The 17,852-nt window shown below is 37.2% G+C and overlaps 1 protein-coding gene across 3 annotated transcripts; it reads left to right on the forward strand.

Moving 5' to 3' along the window:
- Positions 1–1,448: 1,448 nt before the first annotated feature.
- LOC120103704 (AUGMIN subunit 8-like) lies at positions 1,449–16,542 on the forward strand. Of its 3 annotated transcripts, none has more exons than XM_039126051.1 (7): positions 1,449–1,607; positions 2,803–4,214; positions 4,837–4,956; positions 6,953–7,069; positions 7,253–7,342; positions 12,139–12,246; positions 15,646–16,542. In XM_039126051.1, the coding sequence occupies exons 2-7, from the start codon at positions 2,886–2,888 to the stop codon at positions 15,709–15,711; spliced, it is 1,830 nt and encodes a 609-aa protein (XP_038981979.1). In that variant the 5' UTR covers positions 1,449–1,607; positions 2,803–2,885; the 3' UTR covers positions 15,712–16,542. The 3 variants fall into 3 exon arrangements, with proteins under 3 accessions (XP_038981979.1, XP_038981984.1, XP_038981981.1); XM_039126056.1 differs by lacking the exon at positions 1,449–1,607 and adding an exon at positions 1,686–1,723; XM_039126053.1 differs by lacking the exon at positions 1,449–1,607 and adding an exon at positions 2,000–2,675.
- The last annotated feature ends 1,310 nt before the right edge of the window (positions 16,543–17,852 follow it).

Below are 17,852 nucleotides of genomic sequence, written 5' to 3' on the forward strand. Positions count from 1 at the left end.
TCTTGAGGCATCCACTTCACCTTTTGTTCCTTCTTTCATAAATGGTACTGAAAAACCTTTTTTTTTTATTTTGAGTTCATGCAAATACGACAGTTTTCCACATTATAAATGGTACTGAAACATATATCAAACAACTAAATCATAACAAATTATCCAAAATGTTTGAATTGTTTTCTACACCGTTGCACTTGTGATACAATGCAAGCAATTATCTCAATGGCATTATTAAATTGCTCATCCAAAATAGTATAAATGGATATGATCCTTGTAATGTTGTAATTATTTCCTTTTTTTTAACTTATTTGTGAATTATATATTTATGTATATGTATATGTTTATATAAATATGGACTTCTAGTTTCAGAAGGTGTGTTCTCTAGTAGAAGTAAACATATCAAAGTGAATTTAATTAGTATGACAATCATTTTAGTAGGGTGAGCATTTGGAGACCGATACAAGCACCTGGTTAACTAAATCAAGCCTCGGACACATTAATCATGGGGGAAGAAGGCATGAGTGCAAGCTATTCCGCATTCCTTTTTGGAACGGCAGACGTGGCTTTGTCCAATTAGGCTGCCGTTGCTTGCAAAACAGTGAAGGCGAAATTGATATAATTACTTTGGTCACCACCGGTGAGCCGTTCTTAAAGTTTTCCTCCCCTTGTTCCCATCGCTGATGCTCTAACGTCGCAGGGCACTCTTTAACAAACACGTTATAATATTGGATGTTGTAAGAAATAGCCTTCTCTATTTTGAACATACAAAAAAATATTAATATTCCACAAACAAAGATGTCATGTATGTGTTTGATAAAAAATAATAAACTAATAAATAAATCTCATGAAAAGCATATGTAATAAAAATTAGTATACTCTAATGAAGAAATTTAGAGGGTCTAAAACTTGCTCGTTCAAGAAGTTATATATTATGTTCTGACTAACAAATCTTCCCTCAAGTAACTTCTCAAACTTGAATTGGTATTTTTTTTAATTGAAATAATAAAATACAAAGCATACAAAATTTAAGTATATAATTGAATGTTATATAATTGAGAGGAAAATACATATCATCTTTGTTAAAAGTTTAAAAGATTAGAAGCATGAGAATGTTATAACAATAACAAGAACGAAGGTATCTGAAGATGCGAGTCATACTGCGACTAAGTTTTTACAATGCCAGCACTGGAGGCTTGAATGAATTTATTCATCAAACTTATGAGTCTTATCTACTGGAAACTAAAATTATTTTTAATATTTTTAAATATTTTATAAATTTAATCAAGTTATGCAATGCCGTTCAGAAAAACATCTTGTAGCAGTTATTATTAGCAAATCATAGAAATATGGTGTGTGGTAAGCTTGAGAAAGGTAACTGGATCCGAGTCAAAAAAGAATATAATATAAGAATAGGAAGCGGAAACCGTCCTCCTTCCGCCCTTTTTCTTTAACTAAACCAAACACGTCATCTTTTCCCTCCGACACTCGAAGGAAAAAAAGAATTAAAAAAACTCGAACCTTTTTCTATAATATTTTAGGACTTCTTGGAGCGGCGAGACCAGGGCTTCGGCGGAGGCTCGTTGGAAAGGGCAAATTCATGCACGATTCCCGAGGTCAGATGCTACCCCGAATCTTTTTTTATGCATATTCCTTATAATTTTGAGTCCAATCTGTAGTTCGAATTTTTTTGCAGCATTTGGTGGTGGGCGCAGCAAGAAATTTTAAGAAAGTATGGAAAGCCTATTAATTTTGATGGTGAATTATATGAGGACATTTGATGTTTTGATTGGTGCAATTAAGTTCAGTTTTCTTGGTAGATTCGGAATTAAATAATTCTCTGCTATTTTTCCGTGAAATTTTTCAGTTTTTTTTAATGGAAAGGAGAACGGAGTTTGCCAAGAATAGAATTCATCCTTTCTTTCCTTCAAATCGATGTTTTTCTTGAGATTTCTTGTTGCTTGGATTTGGTGATTCCGTGGTTATGGAAGCATACAAAAAATTTACAATGGTTCCATTCTAGGTGTTTAAGAAATCATTTTTGTGTATTTTTATAGTAATTTCGGCTTTCCTGCACGTGGATCTCCATTTCTCTTCCCCAAAACCCTGAGCTTTCCTTATTTTTCCCAGACATAGTTAAAGCCTCTCCTGTTGCTCGAATCACGGCCGATTCCCAGGTAAAACCGTCGTTCTTGGCTTTTTACCTGACCTTGTTTCCATTTATTGTTTTACCCTATCTGAGTTGGGTTAAAATAAGCCACACCTTCCTTCCTCCTACCATTTCTCCCACTCCATTAAATTCCCTTCCTTTCCAGTGCTAACGCACCCACCATGGCATTCTCGTGAGAAGGACAGAAGACAAGCAACCAAAACACCAATTTTTATGTTATAAAGAAATGAGTAGCATACACATGACCGTCCATTGTTAGACGCACCTTCTGCGGTTATCCTGCACCTCTGCCGAGAGTCTTCGTATGGTCTGGCTCAGACGTCGATCCCTTTCTAGTTACCCAACGGCCGCGCCTGTGCCCGCCATCCATGGAAAACCCGGCCCGATCTCCCTGATTTGGCCTTCTTGCAATGAATTCAGAGTGCCCACTTCCTGATGATTGCCGCATTGCCCAATTTTCCCCTATTCAGATCTCCTTCTCATCATCTTTTATGGTTTTGTATAGGAAAAAAAGGTCCTTTTTTTTCCTGCTTTTCCTTTTCGTGTATGGGTGTCTCTTCCTTCTACCTTTTCTTTTGTAGGGAAATCCGTTTGCTTGATGTTTCAATTCACCTCACTTGAATAGTGTTTATTTCTGGCAGATTTGAGGATCTGGTGCCATAGCTGTAAATAAGTTGCTTTCTGAAGAATCCATCAATGTGGTTTGCTTTGGAGGGAGTTGTGGATGGATGTGTGTAAACTTGAGCCACCAGGGACCGTGGCGCAGCAGAAGGCAGCCCAGACGGAAGATACTCAAAGGCCCCCTTTGGTCCCTTCTGAGAAGAACAATGCTGCCCCGGCCACCCGCAAGTTGCGGACGAGGGAAATTACTTCTAGGTACAAGTCAGGGATCTCATCAACTCCTACTACTCCGAGGCGAAGCCCGTCTCCAAGTGCTGGTCGCCCACATGCCATGCCAGGAACTTCGCTGCCGAAGAGATCTCAATCAGCAGACAGGAGAAGACCCACTACGCCTTCATCGAGGTCCTCTGCACCTTCATCCCCATCGTTTAAGCCTTCCACACCCTCTTCGCCATCTTCAAGGTCTACCACACCAGTGCGTGATGCAGTAACAGAAATGCATAACACTTCACGACGGTTGCTCGGCAGCCGGGCTCCGGATGGCTTCTGGCCTTCTATGCGGAGCCTGTCTACTTCTTTTCAGTCAGAATCAATTTCAGTTTCTGTTACTAAGAGGGACAAGGTGCTTACTGATTCCTCTTCAGATCGCACATTGAAGTCGCCAGCAAATATTGCAGCGGAGAGGAAGAGGACTCCTCTGAGAGGGAGGAATACCTCTGAGCAATCAGAGAACTATAAGCCTTTGGAGAACTTGCATGCAAGGGTCATAGATCAACATCGCTGGCCTGCTATGATGGGTGGAAAGGTATCTGCAAATGCCGTGTCAAGAAGTGTGGATCATACCGATAATATTAACAAATCTATCTCTTCGTCAATTCCATATCGAGGGGTTTCACCAAGGAGAATGCCTGCATCTGATGGTGCAGGTAGAGGCCTCCAACACTCATTAAGTGAGGTGGCAAGGCGACTGGCTCCTGATGGAAGTCGTAAAGTACAGCAAAATATGAGTTTGAGTGTAAATGTATCTTCACATCCTTCAGGAAGATCTTCATCAGCAACACGTCCTAGTAGGACTCAGTCATCACCAAGTCCAGGTTTACATCGTCCTTCATCACCAAATAAGGCTTTATCAACAACCTTGACCAGGGGAATGTTGAGTCCGTCTCGGTCAAGGCCATCAACTCCAGGAATGCTGAGTCCATCTAGGTCAAGACCGTCATCCCCCATGTCATCATCTAGCAGCACAATTTCTCAAGCAGGCATGACATCCTCGATTTTCAATTATATTGTTGATATGAGAAAAGGAAAGAAGAATGCAAGCCACATAGAAGATGCACATCAGCTGCGGTTGCTGTACAATAGGGACCTGCAGTGGCACTTTGTCAATACCCGAGCAGATGACACTATATCCATTCAGAAAATGAGGACAGAGGTAGGGATTTGGTGCCTTTGAAGTTAAATGCTTGTTTTGATGCTATACCGATATATGAAAAGATCATGCACATTTTCTGGATCTTTTGTTTTAGAGGTTTGCTTGGTATGTAAGATGGTGAAGTTTGTAAGCACTGACATTCTTTCAAGAGTGATTTATTTGGAAGATACACATAGTGCTGCATGAATGGAGTCGCTTTAATATGGTTTCTGACATAGCAGTTTTCAGCTTTTATGTAATTTGGATACCACATGAGCTGATTTCTGTACTAAATTTTCTTATGCGTGCAGTTATTAATTAGTCTACATCTATCATTACTCCCTTTTATGCACTTCAATTTCGATGACTGCTCTCTTTTATGTACTTTAGTTTCATTTTTATGTTCTGATGCACATTTTTACTTATGAGAATAAATATGGACTATCCCATAACCGAGAGAATGTAAAGAAGAAAAATTTTGTCTTGTTGTCAAAATTCATGATTTTTTATTATTGTGCATTAAACTTTCAGTTTTGGTTTTCTCTGACTATAATTGTCATGGTTGCAGTCCAGCTGCAGTGGACTTTTTATTGCCCAATTGGCAGGGGAATGTGATTATTTTGTTTTTGATTTCTTGAAACAGAATATTCTATACAGTGTGTGGAATACTGCTTCAAAACTGCGTGATTCTGTTATAATGAAGAGGATTGATGTGCAGCAGCTGAGGCAAGAATTGAAGTTGGCCATGATTTTGAGAGAACAAGTAAGATAAATGATGAAAACTATTTAGTGATAAGTTTTATCTTATGTGTTACTTATTCCATTATTTTTCTTTACAAAGGATATAAATTGATAATCTATAATGTTAATTTGCCTTCTAAAACTTTGAAAGATCTGAGAAGCAGATAATTTACATCTGATAAGCAACCTGAAATGCAGATGCAGTTTCACAGTTATATTTGATATGCTTTCATAAATCAGCTCCTGACTTCCATGTGCTGTCCTTGATTGTTGACTATATCACAACAACCATGCAATGCAAAATGTCTATAAACTGTGTAACACGAATTGTTTTTCAAAAGAGAAGTGGAAGTGTTAGAGACATGTAGGACAGTATGCCTCAGTTAGTATCAGTCTATTAGAATCTGTTCTGTTAGCAAGTACAAGATCTGTCAATGTGGAACTAGTTGATTTAATTTAGTACTAGCATATCTATATGGATTAGGCACAATTAAATGGCATGCTGAGATCCCCCCTCCCCCTCCCCAGGGAATGAAAAGATGTGCAATCATTATTACAAAAGGAAGGCTAATTTGTTGACATCAGATTGCTTATAAGGTGAAGTAACTGAGTGATGTCATATTTTGAATATTCACAATGCATCTTGCATTCAAAAACATCGTGGATGTGCATATTGTGTTCAGAGATGGATACATCACGGGAATATAAGTGAAAATAAAATGCAACAACTTTGTGTTGTTGATATACTGTAATACTTGAGATTCATCATCAGTTTACCTAACAAGATTCATAGGTATTACTCGTTATTGAATCCATGCCAACTTCAATGCTTATGGCTTGCTAGATGTTTGTGAGCCAGATTTGCAAATTTGTTTAGAACTTGGGTGTGATGGTATTGTTGTCAGGCCATTTGGCATTGAATGATAGCCAGCTCGGTCTCAAGCTTGTATAACCTTCATCTTCATGCTGAGGACCTAGTTCATGCCCTGTCATACTCCGCTGGTTTCTAAGGAGTGCTTCTAGGCATCTAGCCCAACTAGGCCCATTTGACCCCAAATGTGATACCAAGGTTACTGGTAGCATAATTGAGCTAACATCCAGAATACCACATGAATGCTAGAAGGTTACACTGACAATGTCATTATTTGAATCAGATGACTAAGCACTGAACATTATAAATTTACAAACAATTGACATTAATTACATAAATTAACTACCTAACGAATCCAGAGACACATTAAGAAATTATGAAATATATAACTTTATAATAATTTTTATTGTAAATTTTATTTTAGTTCGCAGTTTGATATTAATATATGAATTTGGTAGATAATTCATAGCATGACATACATCAACTCATGCACAATTTTTCATGCACATTTATTTGAAATTTTATATTTGCAACACCAATACAATTGGTTCTATGGTTATATTTTTGAATCACTTTTAAAACGATGACATGCTTTCTATTGATTGTAGACGTTATAAAGTAATACAGTTTCTACTGCTTGCAACCATGTGTCCACCAAATGTGGTTAACTCCGTTTTAATAGAACGGGGAGGTTGCAAGTGTTTGGGGCTGTGATGAGGGGGTTTGTTTCCAATTTACAAATAAAGAGTCTCTATATTAATTTTGATCCCTATGCCAAATATTTCAAAAGGTTCCTCTCCAAGTTGAAGTGCGAGACTTATGCAGATATGGAGTATTGTAGCTCAAGCCCCAAAAATGGTCGAGATCTTAAAATATGGTGCTACAATGAATTCGATAAACCTTATGGTCAGTCTAGGAAAAAGGAGCTATCTCAGAATTGTTATAATTGTACAAGTATATGGAACATTCTTAATTCCAGCTTACAGTATTTGGTTTAGGCTTTATGATATTTATAAAATGAATTCTGAACAACTTTAACAATTGTTACTTGTGCTACCTTGTTTCCTCATTTACTTATTTGTTTCCTGCACAATGTATCATTTCCATAGTAATTTGAAGCTCCTGCATGAAATTTTATTTGATTTAGATGGCATACCTTGAAAACTGGGCGGCATATGAAAGAGAACATTGTTGTTCTTTATCTGGGGCAATTGAAGCTTTAAAGGCAAGCACGCTACGTCTTCCAGTTACTGGAGGTGCAAGGGTATGCAAAAATACTGATAACATTAATTTCTTGTGATCAGAGTAACTTTTTGACCTATTATAATTATTCAAATTACACGTAGTTTTTTCTAATGAAATTTGAAAGAAGGTCATTGAATTTAGTTCCAACAGGTTATTAATTCAGGCTGTATGTCATAATATGTTTACTGCGCTGCTTATACAGGCAGATGTGCTTTCTGTGAGGAATGCTGTTAGTTCTGCAGTTGATGTTATGCAAGCTATGGGATCCTCTATCTGTTATTTGTTATCTAAGGTGAGATTTAATACAACATGCTTTGTAAGTTCTGTTGCATTGCTTCTATTCTTTCTACCTTTAATAAAACCAGTAATATTGTTTCTCCATGAACACCGTAGGAGATTGTATGAAGTTGTCTGATTATTTACCTAAATAGTTTTATTAAGGAAATAATGGAGCAATAAACTGTATAGTTAAATAAATTAAGACAAGGACATGCCTTTTGATAGTGGTGATTAAGAGGTTGGTCTATTTAACATATTGCTTTAGTATGTGATGCATTAGTCATCGAGCTATATAATATTGTGTGAAGTGCAATGTGTAATATCCTTTTTCATATTACTTATCTGAAGTATATATAGTCCATAAAAGATTGATGTCCTTAGTTACTATGTCTTTTTTTTTGTCCTCAATGAGCTAAATTTTAATATTATCTATTGCATGATTTGCTGTTTGATTTTGTATAGTTGTTTTTTCAATTGATGAATCACTTGGTCCTGCGGCATTAATATTACTGGCAATGTCACATGCATTTTAAAGGGTTCTTTTTTATTTGCTACAACAGAGTTGATTTGATGTATTATATGCTATAAGTTGAAATTTACTACTGTCTAATTAATTTTCCGAATAGCAAGCAAATGTGAAGAATAAACAAATTACCTTGACAAAAAGGGGATGACATTGCATTTTATTTGGCACCATGAAGATGGTCGAGTCGAGACCATCTAACTCAGATGACATTAATGTTAAGGTATATATCTGTAACTCCTTACTTCAGTCAACTAGGAGAAAGAATCAGGTCTAGAGAGTCCAAATTAGACAAGGGGTGGCATAACTGATCTAGTTCTCACTTTACTTGGCAAGCCTGCAAGCCAGTTGAATCCAAGCATCTGGAGATTAACATCATTGTGGATGACTGGGATGACCAAGACTTAGATGATAGAGATCTAGGTTAATCTTGGCCAAGATGGAAGTTGTGACAAACAGGAAAGGACTGGGATATTTCAAATGTTGATTTGAATATCGAGATCTCTGCAGATGTTAACGTGAACCAAGATCTTGGAATCTTGGCTAATATAGCAATCATGATACTATCTACCATTTTCAAACATCGTTTTGGATTTAGGAAAAGAAAATTAAGACCGTCAAAGACTGAGCAGGACACGTTGGCATATATTTTGATTTCATATTGGCTGATATATCATGATATAATTGTTTATATAGGCTGAGATATCAATTATATCTATTGATGAGTGGCGCAGACTGACACAAACCTGATAACTTGGCGGAGATAAAACCCTTGGTTCAAACTTCAAACCATGATTATGATTACCTAATGCCAAGATGGAGGTAAGAAACTGCAATTTTGTTTCTCTCATGTCCATTCAAAAAATAGACAAGTCAACTTGTTCTTCTTAGCTGCAATTGTTTTGGCTTGTCAGTCTTTCAAACTCCACAAGTCAACTTTTTTATTTAATATCTAGATTAAGGTGATATGATGAATGAGAATAGCAAACTTTTGCAGAATTTAGATCAATATGGAAAGAATGACTATGAAGTACATGATTAAATTAGCTAATTGTTTTTTTATTTGTACCTCTACTTTTAGAACAACCATGTTATATATTAAAAGAGATGGACTACTCTCCATTTGGGTGGGGCAGAATCAATGATGGGCATTTGAATTCAGGCTCCAGCCGCTCCACATTATCTATCATCATCTATAACATCTTAAAATACCTTTTAAATCAAGAATATGTTTTGAAGGTTATTTACCTTTGCATCAAATGGATAGAAAATGGATAACCTAATGGTGCATATCATAAGCATCATCACTGTTGCATCATCCAACCATTTTACCTTCAAAATCCAAAGTTGAGAAGACATTATTGAAAGTCGAGAAGACATTGTGAAAGGATCGGGCAAATCTTATATTGATCAAACTTAACCCTGTAAAATTGGTGCCAAATTCCTAGCCTAGGCAACATTAGGCAAGGATGGTCGTGCCTTGAAATTTTAATGGTCAGTTGGCAGATGAGGAGATCTACCTTACTGTTTGTGTTTTAAGCTATTGCAACCAAGAAACAACCCTCCAAAGTCTCCCTAGACTTTTGAAGAGTCTATATGAAGGGGCACAATGATGACTTCTGGCATAGGAAGCCATATTCATCTTGTAAGTAGGGGCCGTAATTCTTGACCTGACTCGTTAGCCTGAACCACAAACAAATTACTTTAAGTAGGTTCGGGTTTGACATAAATAGGTCTGAATCATAAACGGGTCAACCTATCAAGACCTGTTTATTAAATGGATTGGGTTCAAGTTTATACCTTTGACCCATTTAACCTCTTTTGACCTATTTAATGATTGGATCAGGTCATGATCTGGCATGTTTAACTCATTTAAAACTTACTTAATCTGTTTAAATCAAGTCAATCCATTAAAAATTTACTTAACCTGTTTAGTCTGACTCGACCTATTTAGTAAACGGGTTATACCGGTGGAGTCAGGTTACCTGTTATAGGTCAGACTCAGATCTGAATTTTGACCTATTTAATAAACAAGTTAGGTTCGTTCATAAATTTTTGACCTAATCCATATCCAACCAGATCTGTATCCAACCTGTAACCCGATCCAATTGCCAACCCTACTTGTAAGCACACAATTAAGCCGAAGAGCCATATCGAACATATTATAGTCCCAGCTGGTACCTTAGTGTCATCATGTTAAAATGAATGTCAACACTTAATTTTGCATCCACATCTTTGATTATGAGTTCCACATTTTAGAACATACGAGCCAAAGTTCAATTGGTTTGGGTGCTTCTAAACCATCAAAGCACTGTAATGGGCCATTAAAACTATTTGCTAGATTCATCGGCAAACGACCTTCAAAATATGCAATTTTTTGTTTCTAGTTATCTTAGATGTTGTATTTTGATGATCAACTTACTCAATTTAAAACACATGATTTTGAACGAGCCGGTTTAAGGCTTCAGCCCTACCGGAAGGAGAATGGTCTATCTCATTACATATTATATTTCTGGCATTTACTCTATTTCAAGTCAAACTTAGGCTTCAGCCTGCTGGAAGGAGAATAATCTATATCATAACACAGTATATTTCTTCATATTCTGTTACAAATCAAGTGCTACTGGAAGGAGAATAGCCATCTCATAACATAATAAATTTCTGGCATAGTTTCTGTTATAAATCAGAGTTCAGCTTCAGCCTGTCTCCATGTAACACAACTGAAGTCATGTTCAAGAGGAGTTTAATACAACATATATTAATCCTTTGTCAGTCAAATCCATAATTCCATATTGACCGTTACATATAATGCATGAAATGTTTTTAGTGAAAGTTGGTTGGGCTTTGTCCAATGTTTTCTCTCTCTGAAAAGAATGCATGTATTGGTAGATTAAGTGACAATTGGTACTTTGAAGGTGGCATACATACAATACAGAATATTTCCTTATACCTTGGATAGATTTATAATGACAAATAGATGAGCATTGAAACCATTGTGGCTATTCTCTTAAACACATCATGTGCAGTGCTCTAGTACTTTAAAGGTGTTTAAGGACTTCTCTGTTGCTCTTGATTTGTTTATGGAATCATGAATTTGAAATCATTGTTACTATGCAAAAAGAAAAAATGGCAGAGTTAACAGATAATATTAATTAGGATGCTTCACATGATGTATTTTGGGAGATAATTGGGGAATCTGCGAGTTACTTGGTTATCTTTACATTTGGCATCACTTGAGAGCATTAATTACCTTTACTTTTGACATCATTGGAGAGTGGAGACTATTTTGAGTTCAGGTGCTGTTCCCCATTTATAGAACATTTAAACCAAACAGGTGATTCTTTAAAGTTTAAACACATCAAGCACTAGCATGGATACTCTAAAGGATTTTGAGTACTATTGTCTCGATGTTGGTGTTATTATGCAACAAAATTGGCAGAGAGAATAGTCTGACTACTGTGGATCTGATATTTTGACTATTTTTTGGGTGAGGTGGGGGATGTGAGGGTTGATTATTGGCTTGATTGCCTCTTTGGCTTCATTATAGAGCATCATTAGTTCAGATAGTGATCCCTGTGTTGGAGGAATTTCCAACTTGATTACCTATATTCTTTTTGAGCAAAATGTTGGGAGAGACCACCACACATTTCATTAGAGATGAAATGGGTGCAAAAGGAAAACAAAAGACAAAGAAAAAAAATAAAAAAGAGAAAAATATGTCAAGAAATTTATTATGTAGTCATGCAGAAGTTTAGAAATATCGAGGAGGGTTATGAGCTTTCAGTTTATTCTGAGAAGTTTATCAATTTCTTGGCAGAAGGGAACGGACAGAAAGCCAAAGGTTATGGGGATACCTAGAAACGTCTCTCTTAGACATTTAGATTAATGAATTGCAAGTATGCTTCAGTTTAACTGATTGATATATGCATTAGTCCCATATTGTTATGGTTATGACTCGCTAGGGACTAAATGTAAGGAATGAGATTCCCTTACCCATTTGCTTACAGATTGGATATTCATAGTTTAGTCTAGTAGTTCCTTGTTCAATTCTAACATGCTCTGGGTGATCTTAATGTCATTATGAACGAGTCTAATGGCACTTGACTTGAGAAGATGAATATCAATGTGCCTAATTTTGCAGAGGGTAGAGAAGTTTATAAATTGTTTCCTTAAAATTTCTTTCTTTTTTAAAATGTGAAATCATAACCTATTGAATCATAGCTGGGCTCCGGTTATGTTTTTAGGTCTGAACATTGACTCATGATCCGAGGCTTAATGTTTTACAGGTAGAGGGTACAAAAGCTCTGGTTTCTGAATTATCAGCTGTTGCAGCCAAAGAAAGAGCAATGCTTGATGAATGTAGAGAATTATTAGCTTCAGCAGCAGCAATGCAGGTATAACAAGTTATGCTCATAATGCACACAAAAAAACACATTTAATTAATTATGTTGGAAGTACACAATCACGTATACCTTCCCGTGTTAGTTATGATGCTGTTTTTGGATGTGCAGAGCTCAAAGTTATTATCAATTTTTCTCTTTTATGTTTTTCTTATTCAGTATCTGTTAAGTAATTTTCTGACTCCCATAGCATCAACCATCCTCTTTGCTTATGGGTAGAGTGGTAGGATTATGCCATTTGAGAGTTATTAACAATCTTCTGTTATGAGGAGTGGAAAAAGGATGGGAACACAAAGTGCATAAGTTCCTACAAACAAATCATTCCTATTAACCTTATTTTGTTTGTGAAAATATATCTAAGCTAGCACTACACTGAACAAAAGCAAATGTAAGTCTGTTTGCTGATGGGATAGGATGAACAATATTAGTCATAAGATTTTCAAAAAGTGTATCACTTCTCAACACCTAGTTAATTCTTTTTAAACCTCCTTCTACAAGGAGATTTTAATTTAATCATCTTGATGCCAAAATAAGCCCATTCTTGAAACCAATGGCCTGTGGCTTACATAGAGTTATGTTTACATCCAGGATACAATTGCTTGAGTCACAAATTTAAGGCATTTTGTCACATCATTGTTTCTTATAACTTCATAATATCAAGAGGGAACTAACATAGCTACTACCATTAAAGCCTATGATAACCAGCAATATGGTGGACTCCATTTTGTTTTTAGATACAACATTCCCCAAATGGGGATTGGTGATAATCTCTTGATTCATTGTGACTAGAACTAAGTGCTTAGGTGCTACTTTGCTCTTTACTGCTGGATTATTCTATGTATATTTGAGAGGCTGGCTGCTATTTGGAGGAAGAAAAGGATCTTGGTCTCGGTGTTAATTAGGCTACACAATCCCTTGGAAAGTGAGAAGGGGGTTCTGAAAGAGGGAAAATAGTTTGAGCCAAGCAAAAGGGGATGCAGTTGATTTTTAGGGTGAAAAAATGGATCTGAAAGGGGTTCGGGTTCTTTTTCTGTATTATGGTGGGTTGTTTTTATAGATGCCATTAAGATGAAGTAAGAATGTCTGTTGACCACACTTCTTGTTGATATACCTTTAAGAGGGTTTTGTAAACACCCTTTGGCTTAACAAGAAAAGGGGGGGGGGGGGGGGGGATGATGCTACTATTATCAAAATTCGACCTTTGTTGTCCCCTCTTGATTTTGCTTCAACCACAGTTTGAGATTCCCTTGTAGATGATGGACCTGATCCAGTGGATATCCTTGTGTGTGGACTCTGAAGGTAGTTTTAGAACAATGGGCTATATTTAAATCTGAATGAAAGTGAAAATGTGAAACTTATTGTTGAGTTGATTGTGTGATCAATCTATGTTGAAGTGTCCAACTGCGAGTTTACAGATATCAAGGACAAAAGCCTCTCCTCCATTAACTTTTTTCGGCTTATTATGTCTTCATCAGAACCCTTATTTTCAAGCATTTGTGGAGGCAAAATATGTGGTACAACAAAGAATGTAGCTTTCATTAATGAAACGCTATCATCAAATGAGAGTATGCCCTCTTTGAAAAGGGAAACACATGCCCATATATGTACCAAAAAAATCAAAAATCAAGGACTTGTGCCATATTAATAGTCAGTCGATATGTACAATTCTTGATGTGGGGTGGTACACCTCAATATGTATTGGCACAATGAGTGGGAAAAAAAAAGTGCACTCAGTGCGGTCAATATGCCTTGGTGTGGTACAACACAAGCCCAGTTCACAATAGTGCTTACTGGCCCCTATTGTACCAGCTTATGGCTGGTTTGGGCTGGTACTCATGAGATTACAACTGTTGATTTTTGCGCCAGTTGATCTGACATGGAAAGAGAGGGGGTTTTACAATTCAATGTCTTTACTATTTCTCTCATATCCAAACCACCACTCCCCCTCTGCAATCCCCTGCAATTGAGTGTTTCCAGAGTTACCTTTTAGTCTCGAGATCACTTAGAAGTGTTCAGGCATAAGGCTAATCACTTAGTTTTTTAAATTCTACCCACATAAAAAGAAGAATGTGAGTGTCATCTGGGTTGTAGGTGCAAAACTCAAAAATACCTCAATGCCAATTTAAAATGTGCAAAATCATCCTAGGTATTCTGCTCTCATCATAATTTTTCTTAACAAATTCTGGCAATTTTAAGATATAGGATGGAGTAGATGTCCTGGCATAATTCTGTAGAGTTTTGTTAGCATGTAGGATAATTGTTAATAAAGAAATCATGGGGATTCAGAACATGCAATAAGTGATAACTGCCATTCAGAGCCAAAGCATATGAGTGTCAACCAAGGGAGGACCGATAGCGCGACCAGATCTTCTCTATATGCTCTTGGTGGATGCTGAGCACAACTTGTCGTCTAATAACCAACATTTTTTATTCAGCAATTAGATTCTCATTCAAGATATCTTTGATCCAGGTTCTATTAATATATGTTACGGGATTATCAAGCCTTCAAACCTCAATAGTAGATTTAAGGTTCATAGTCATATGATTCTTTTTCTTTTAATTTCTTCATTGTAATAAATGCAGTCAAATACCCAGTTCGCATGTCACATGTCCATCCTTTTATGATGACTTTATTACTCAGAGAAGACCGAACTATGTTAAGTTCATAAAATTTTTGAAAGAAGCAAATAGGAGCAATTCAAGGAAGAGGGAAAAGGGAAGGAGAGGCTCCTGCATTTCCATGTCTGCTTTTATATATAAAGTCTTTTTTTTTGCTTTTTTTTTTTGATATTTTAGTAAGAGTAAGTTGACTTTCTCAAAATTGATGTTCGAACCGTCTTTGTAGTTTTATCTTTACTAATTGAGGACCTCCATTTGCAATATCCTTGTAAGCCTTCTTGACAAACGTAATCTTGTGGAATTTCATTTAAGTAGCTTGTATCTTTTGGCTGCATGAAGTGAGAGCAAGAACATGAATGAATTTGGGTGTGGCAAAACTGAACAAGCCTCTGTATAAACTTAAATGATAATTGTGAATTATATTAAAGATACATTTATATGATTTTCATGTAGCTAAAATAGAAAGCAGCACATCGGCTCACGAAAATTGTCTTTAAAGGTTGTAAGCAATTCAGACATGCACCATATTGTGCACTGTTGTTTCTCTTTTCTAGGGATCGTAACAGAGTCCATATCCATGTGTTTTATTGCAAAAAGAAAAAAAGAGGGTCAGTCTCACTTACTAATTATGTGCTTTGAATCTTGCATTTGCACGACCATCCCATGGATGAGGTCATATGCTTGTGCTTGAAGGCTCATGTTTATGCGTGTGCTCACAGACGATATGTGCATGTCAAAATAGGAAATCACAGTTGATCTTCTTCCATAATGCAGGTGCAGGAGGCCAGCCTTAGAACACATCTCATGCAGTTGAGACAGCACGCATGTAAGCTGGAGTAGCCCAAAGTAACCTCTGATGATGATGAGAGCCCAGTGCTCTCTGTGGCTAACAACTTACAGTTGGTAGAGATGACAACACGTGTTAGGCTCAGTCAGTGTAAATTTGTCTTCTGTGGATGGGCGCATTCATATTGTTTCTTTCATTTTTCATTTTTTTTTTCTTTTTTCCTGTCTTTTTTCTCTTTATTATCTTTTCCTTTCAATGGGCTGCGCTATATTCTTTCCCCATGTAATTTTTATAACCATTCGCATGGAAAGAAAAAAGAAAAATGCAGTGAATTGAAAGCCAAAGGGTAAAGGAGTCTAGCAGAAGTGCATGTGCTTATGTGAACACTAACTACTTACAGCCTGTTGAGGCCCCGGATTGCAGCTAGCTGAGAGGATAATTTTTCTCATTGCACTATGGTAATGAGGTCCTTCGATGATGATTTACATGAGGTTGTCTGATGAGCAGGGATCTGGGTCAGAGGACATTGTTAGATCCCAAATTTTGAGATAGAACCTGTTTTGGCATTTGATGACTGGTTTTGCAATCTTACACTTACTGAATCCATCAGCAGTTAATCGCATAGGACCTGGTTGCTTAAGTAGTAGACATATTTCCCAGGGATTTGTTTGTAGTTATCGTTGTTGTTTTTGTCAGGGATTTGTTTGTTGTTATCGTTGTTGTTCTTCCTTGAACTGTGTTAAAGGTCTGCAAATTGGTAAACGGAAAAGGCTGCTCTTATTGCTGATTGGAAACCTAGAGGTAGTCTGCTCCTTTTTCTTTTTGGTGTTTTTTTTAATGGTGGAATAAAGGTGGTTCTCGTGCCGCACAGTTAATTGTGCTTATTTTGTTCTACTACTTTGTCACAGGACATTGCTAGATCCAAAATTTTCAGATGGAACATTTTTTTTTTTTTTGGCATTTGATAACTGGATTTGGAATCTTGCGCTTTGGTTGAATCCATCAGCAAATGTTTGCAAATGGGTGCAGAAAAGGCTGTTGTTGTTGTTGCAAATGGCTTTTTTTTTTTTCTTCTTCTTTTGGTGGAATAAAGGTTCTTCTCTTGCCACGCATTAAGCTTGTTTTTAATCTTCTACTGTGAACATTCACGTATTGGCACAAGCCAAGTGGGTGTGATTTCTAGCACGATTCAATTTGACTTCTTTTTTTCTTTTTGTTGATTTTTGATGGAGCTGCATCTTTGCCTGATGCCTTGGCCCTAATGGTTATGCTAATAATTCTTTTGATCAATACAACCAAGAATTATCAAGAATTTAATAATTTATGTACACAATCAGACGTAGAAGTGTTGAAAAGATTTCACACCCAATATCCAGTGGATGATAAATCCATGTATCCCTACCGTACAAAGCCTAATGTTGTGGTTTAAATACCAATCTTTCAAGACCCCATGCGATGTTGATGGCGATGATTGGGGATTGGTTCCAGAGGTGCAGATCACTGAGGGCGAGAATGCAGCATTGAGCAGACCAGTGTCAGATATGGAGATTCAGGAGGCCCTATGGTCCCTAGGTGAGGATAAGGCCCCAGGCCCGGATGGTTTCCCCCCACTCTTCTTCAGGAGATATTGGCAGATCATTAGACAGGAGACTCTAGAGGCTGTTCAGCAGTTCTTTGTATCGGCAACGATGCCTATGGAGTGGAGGCGGACCTTTATCACCTTGATCCCGAAGAGACATGACCCAGTAGAGCCGGGCCACTTTCGACCTATTAGTTTGTGCACGACTTTGCACAAAGTAGTGGCTAAGGTATTGGTACAGAGGCTGAGAGGTATTTTGCCTAGGATTATTTGTCAGGAGCAGGGAGCCTTTGTAGGGGGACGTTCGATTTCTGATAACGTCCTTTGTGCTCATGAGTTCATGTCTGATCTGCAGAGTGCTCCCCGGTGTAGGAGCTTGATGGGGGTAAAACTGGATATGGAGCGGGCGTATGACAGGATGAGGTGGGATTTTGTTAGGCGGTCATTGGAGATGTTTGGCTTCCACCCACAGTGGATTAGATGGATTCAGGGGTGCATTCTGTCACCATCATTTGCATTATTGATAAATGGTTCCCCATCGCGGTATTTTGAGTCATCAGTGGGCCTGAGGCAGGGTTGTCCGCTGTCACCTCTTCTGTTCATCATCTGCTCGGA

The sequence above is a fragment of the Phoenix dactylifera genome, chromosome 1 (genome assembly GCF_009389715.1).
Source record: "Phoenix dactylifera cultivar Barhee BC4 chromosome 1, palm_55x_up_171113_PBpolish2nd_filt_p, whole genome shotgun sequence".
Taxonomy (NCBI): Eukaryota; Viridiplantae; Streptophyta; class Magnoliopsida; order Arecales; family Arecaceae; genus Phoenix; species Phoenix dactylifera.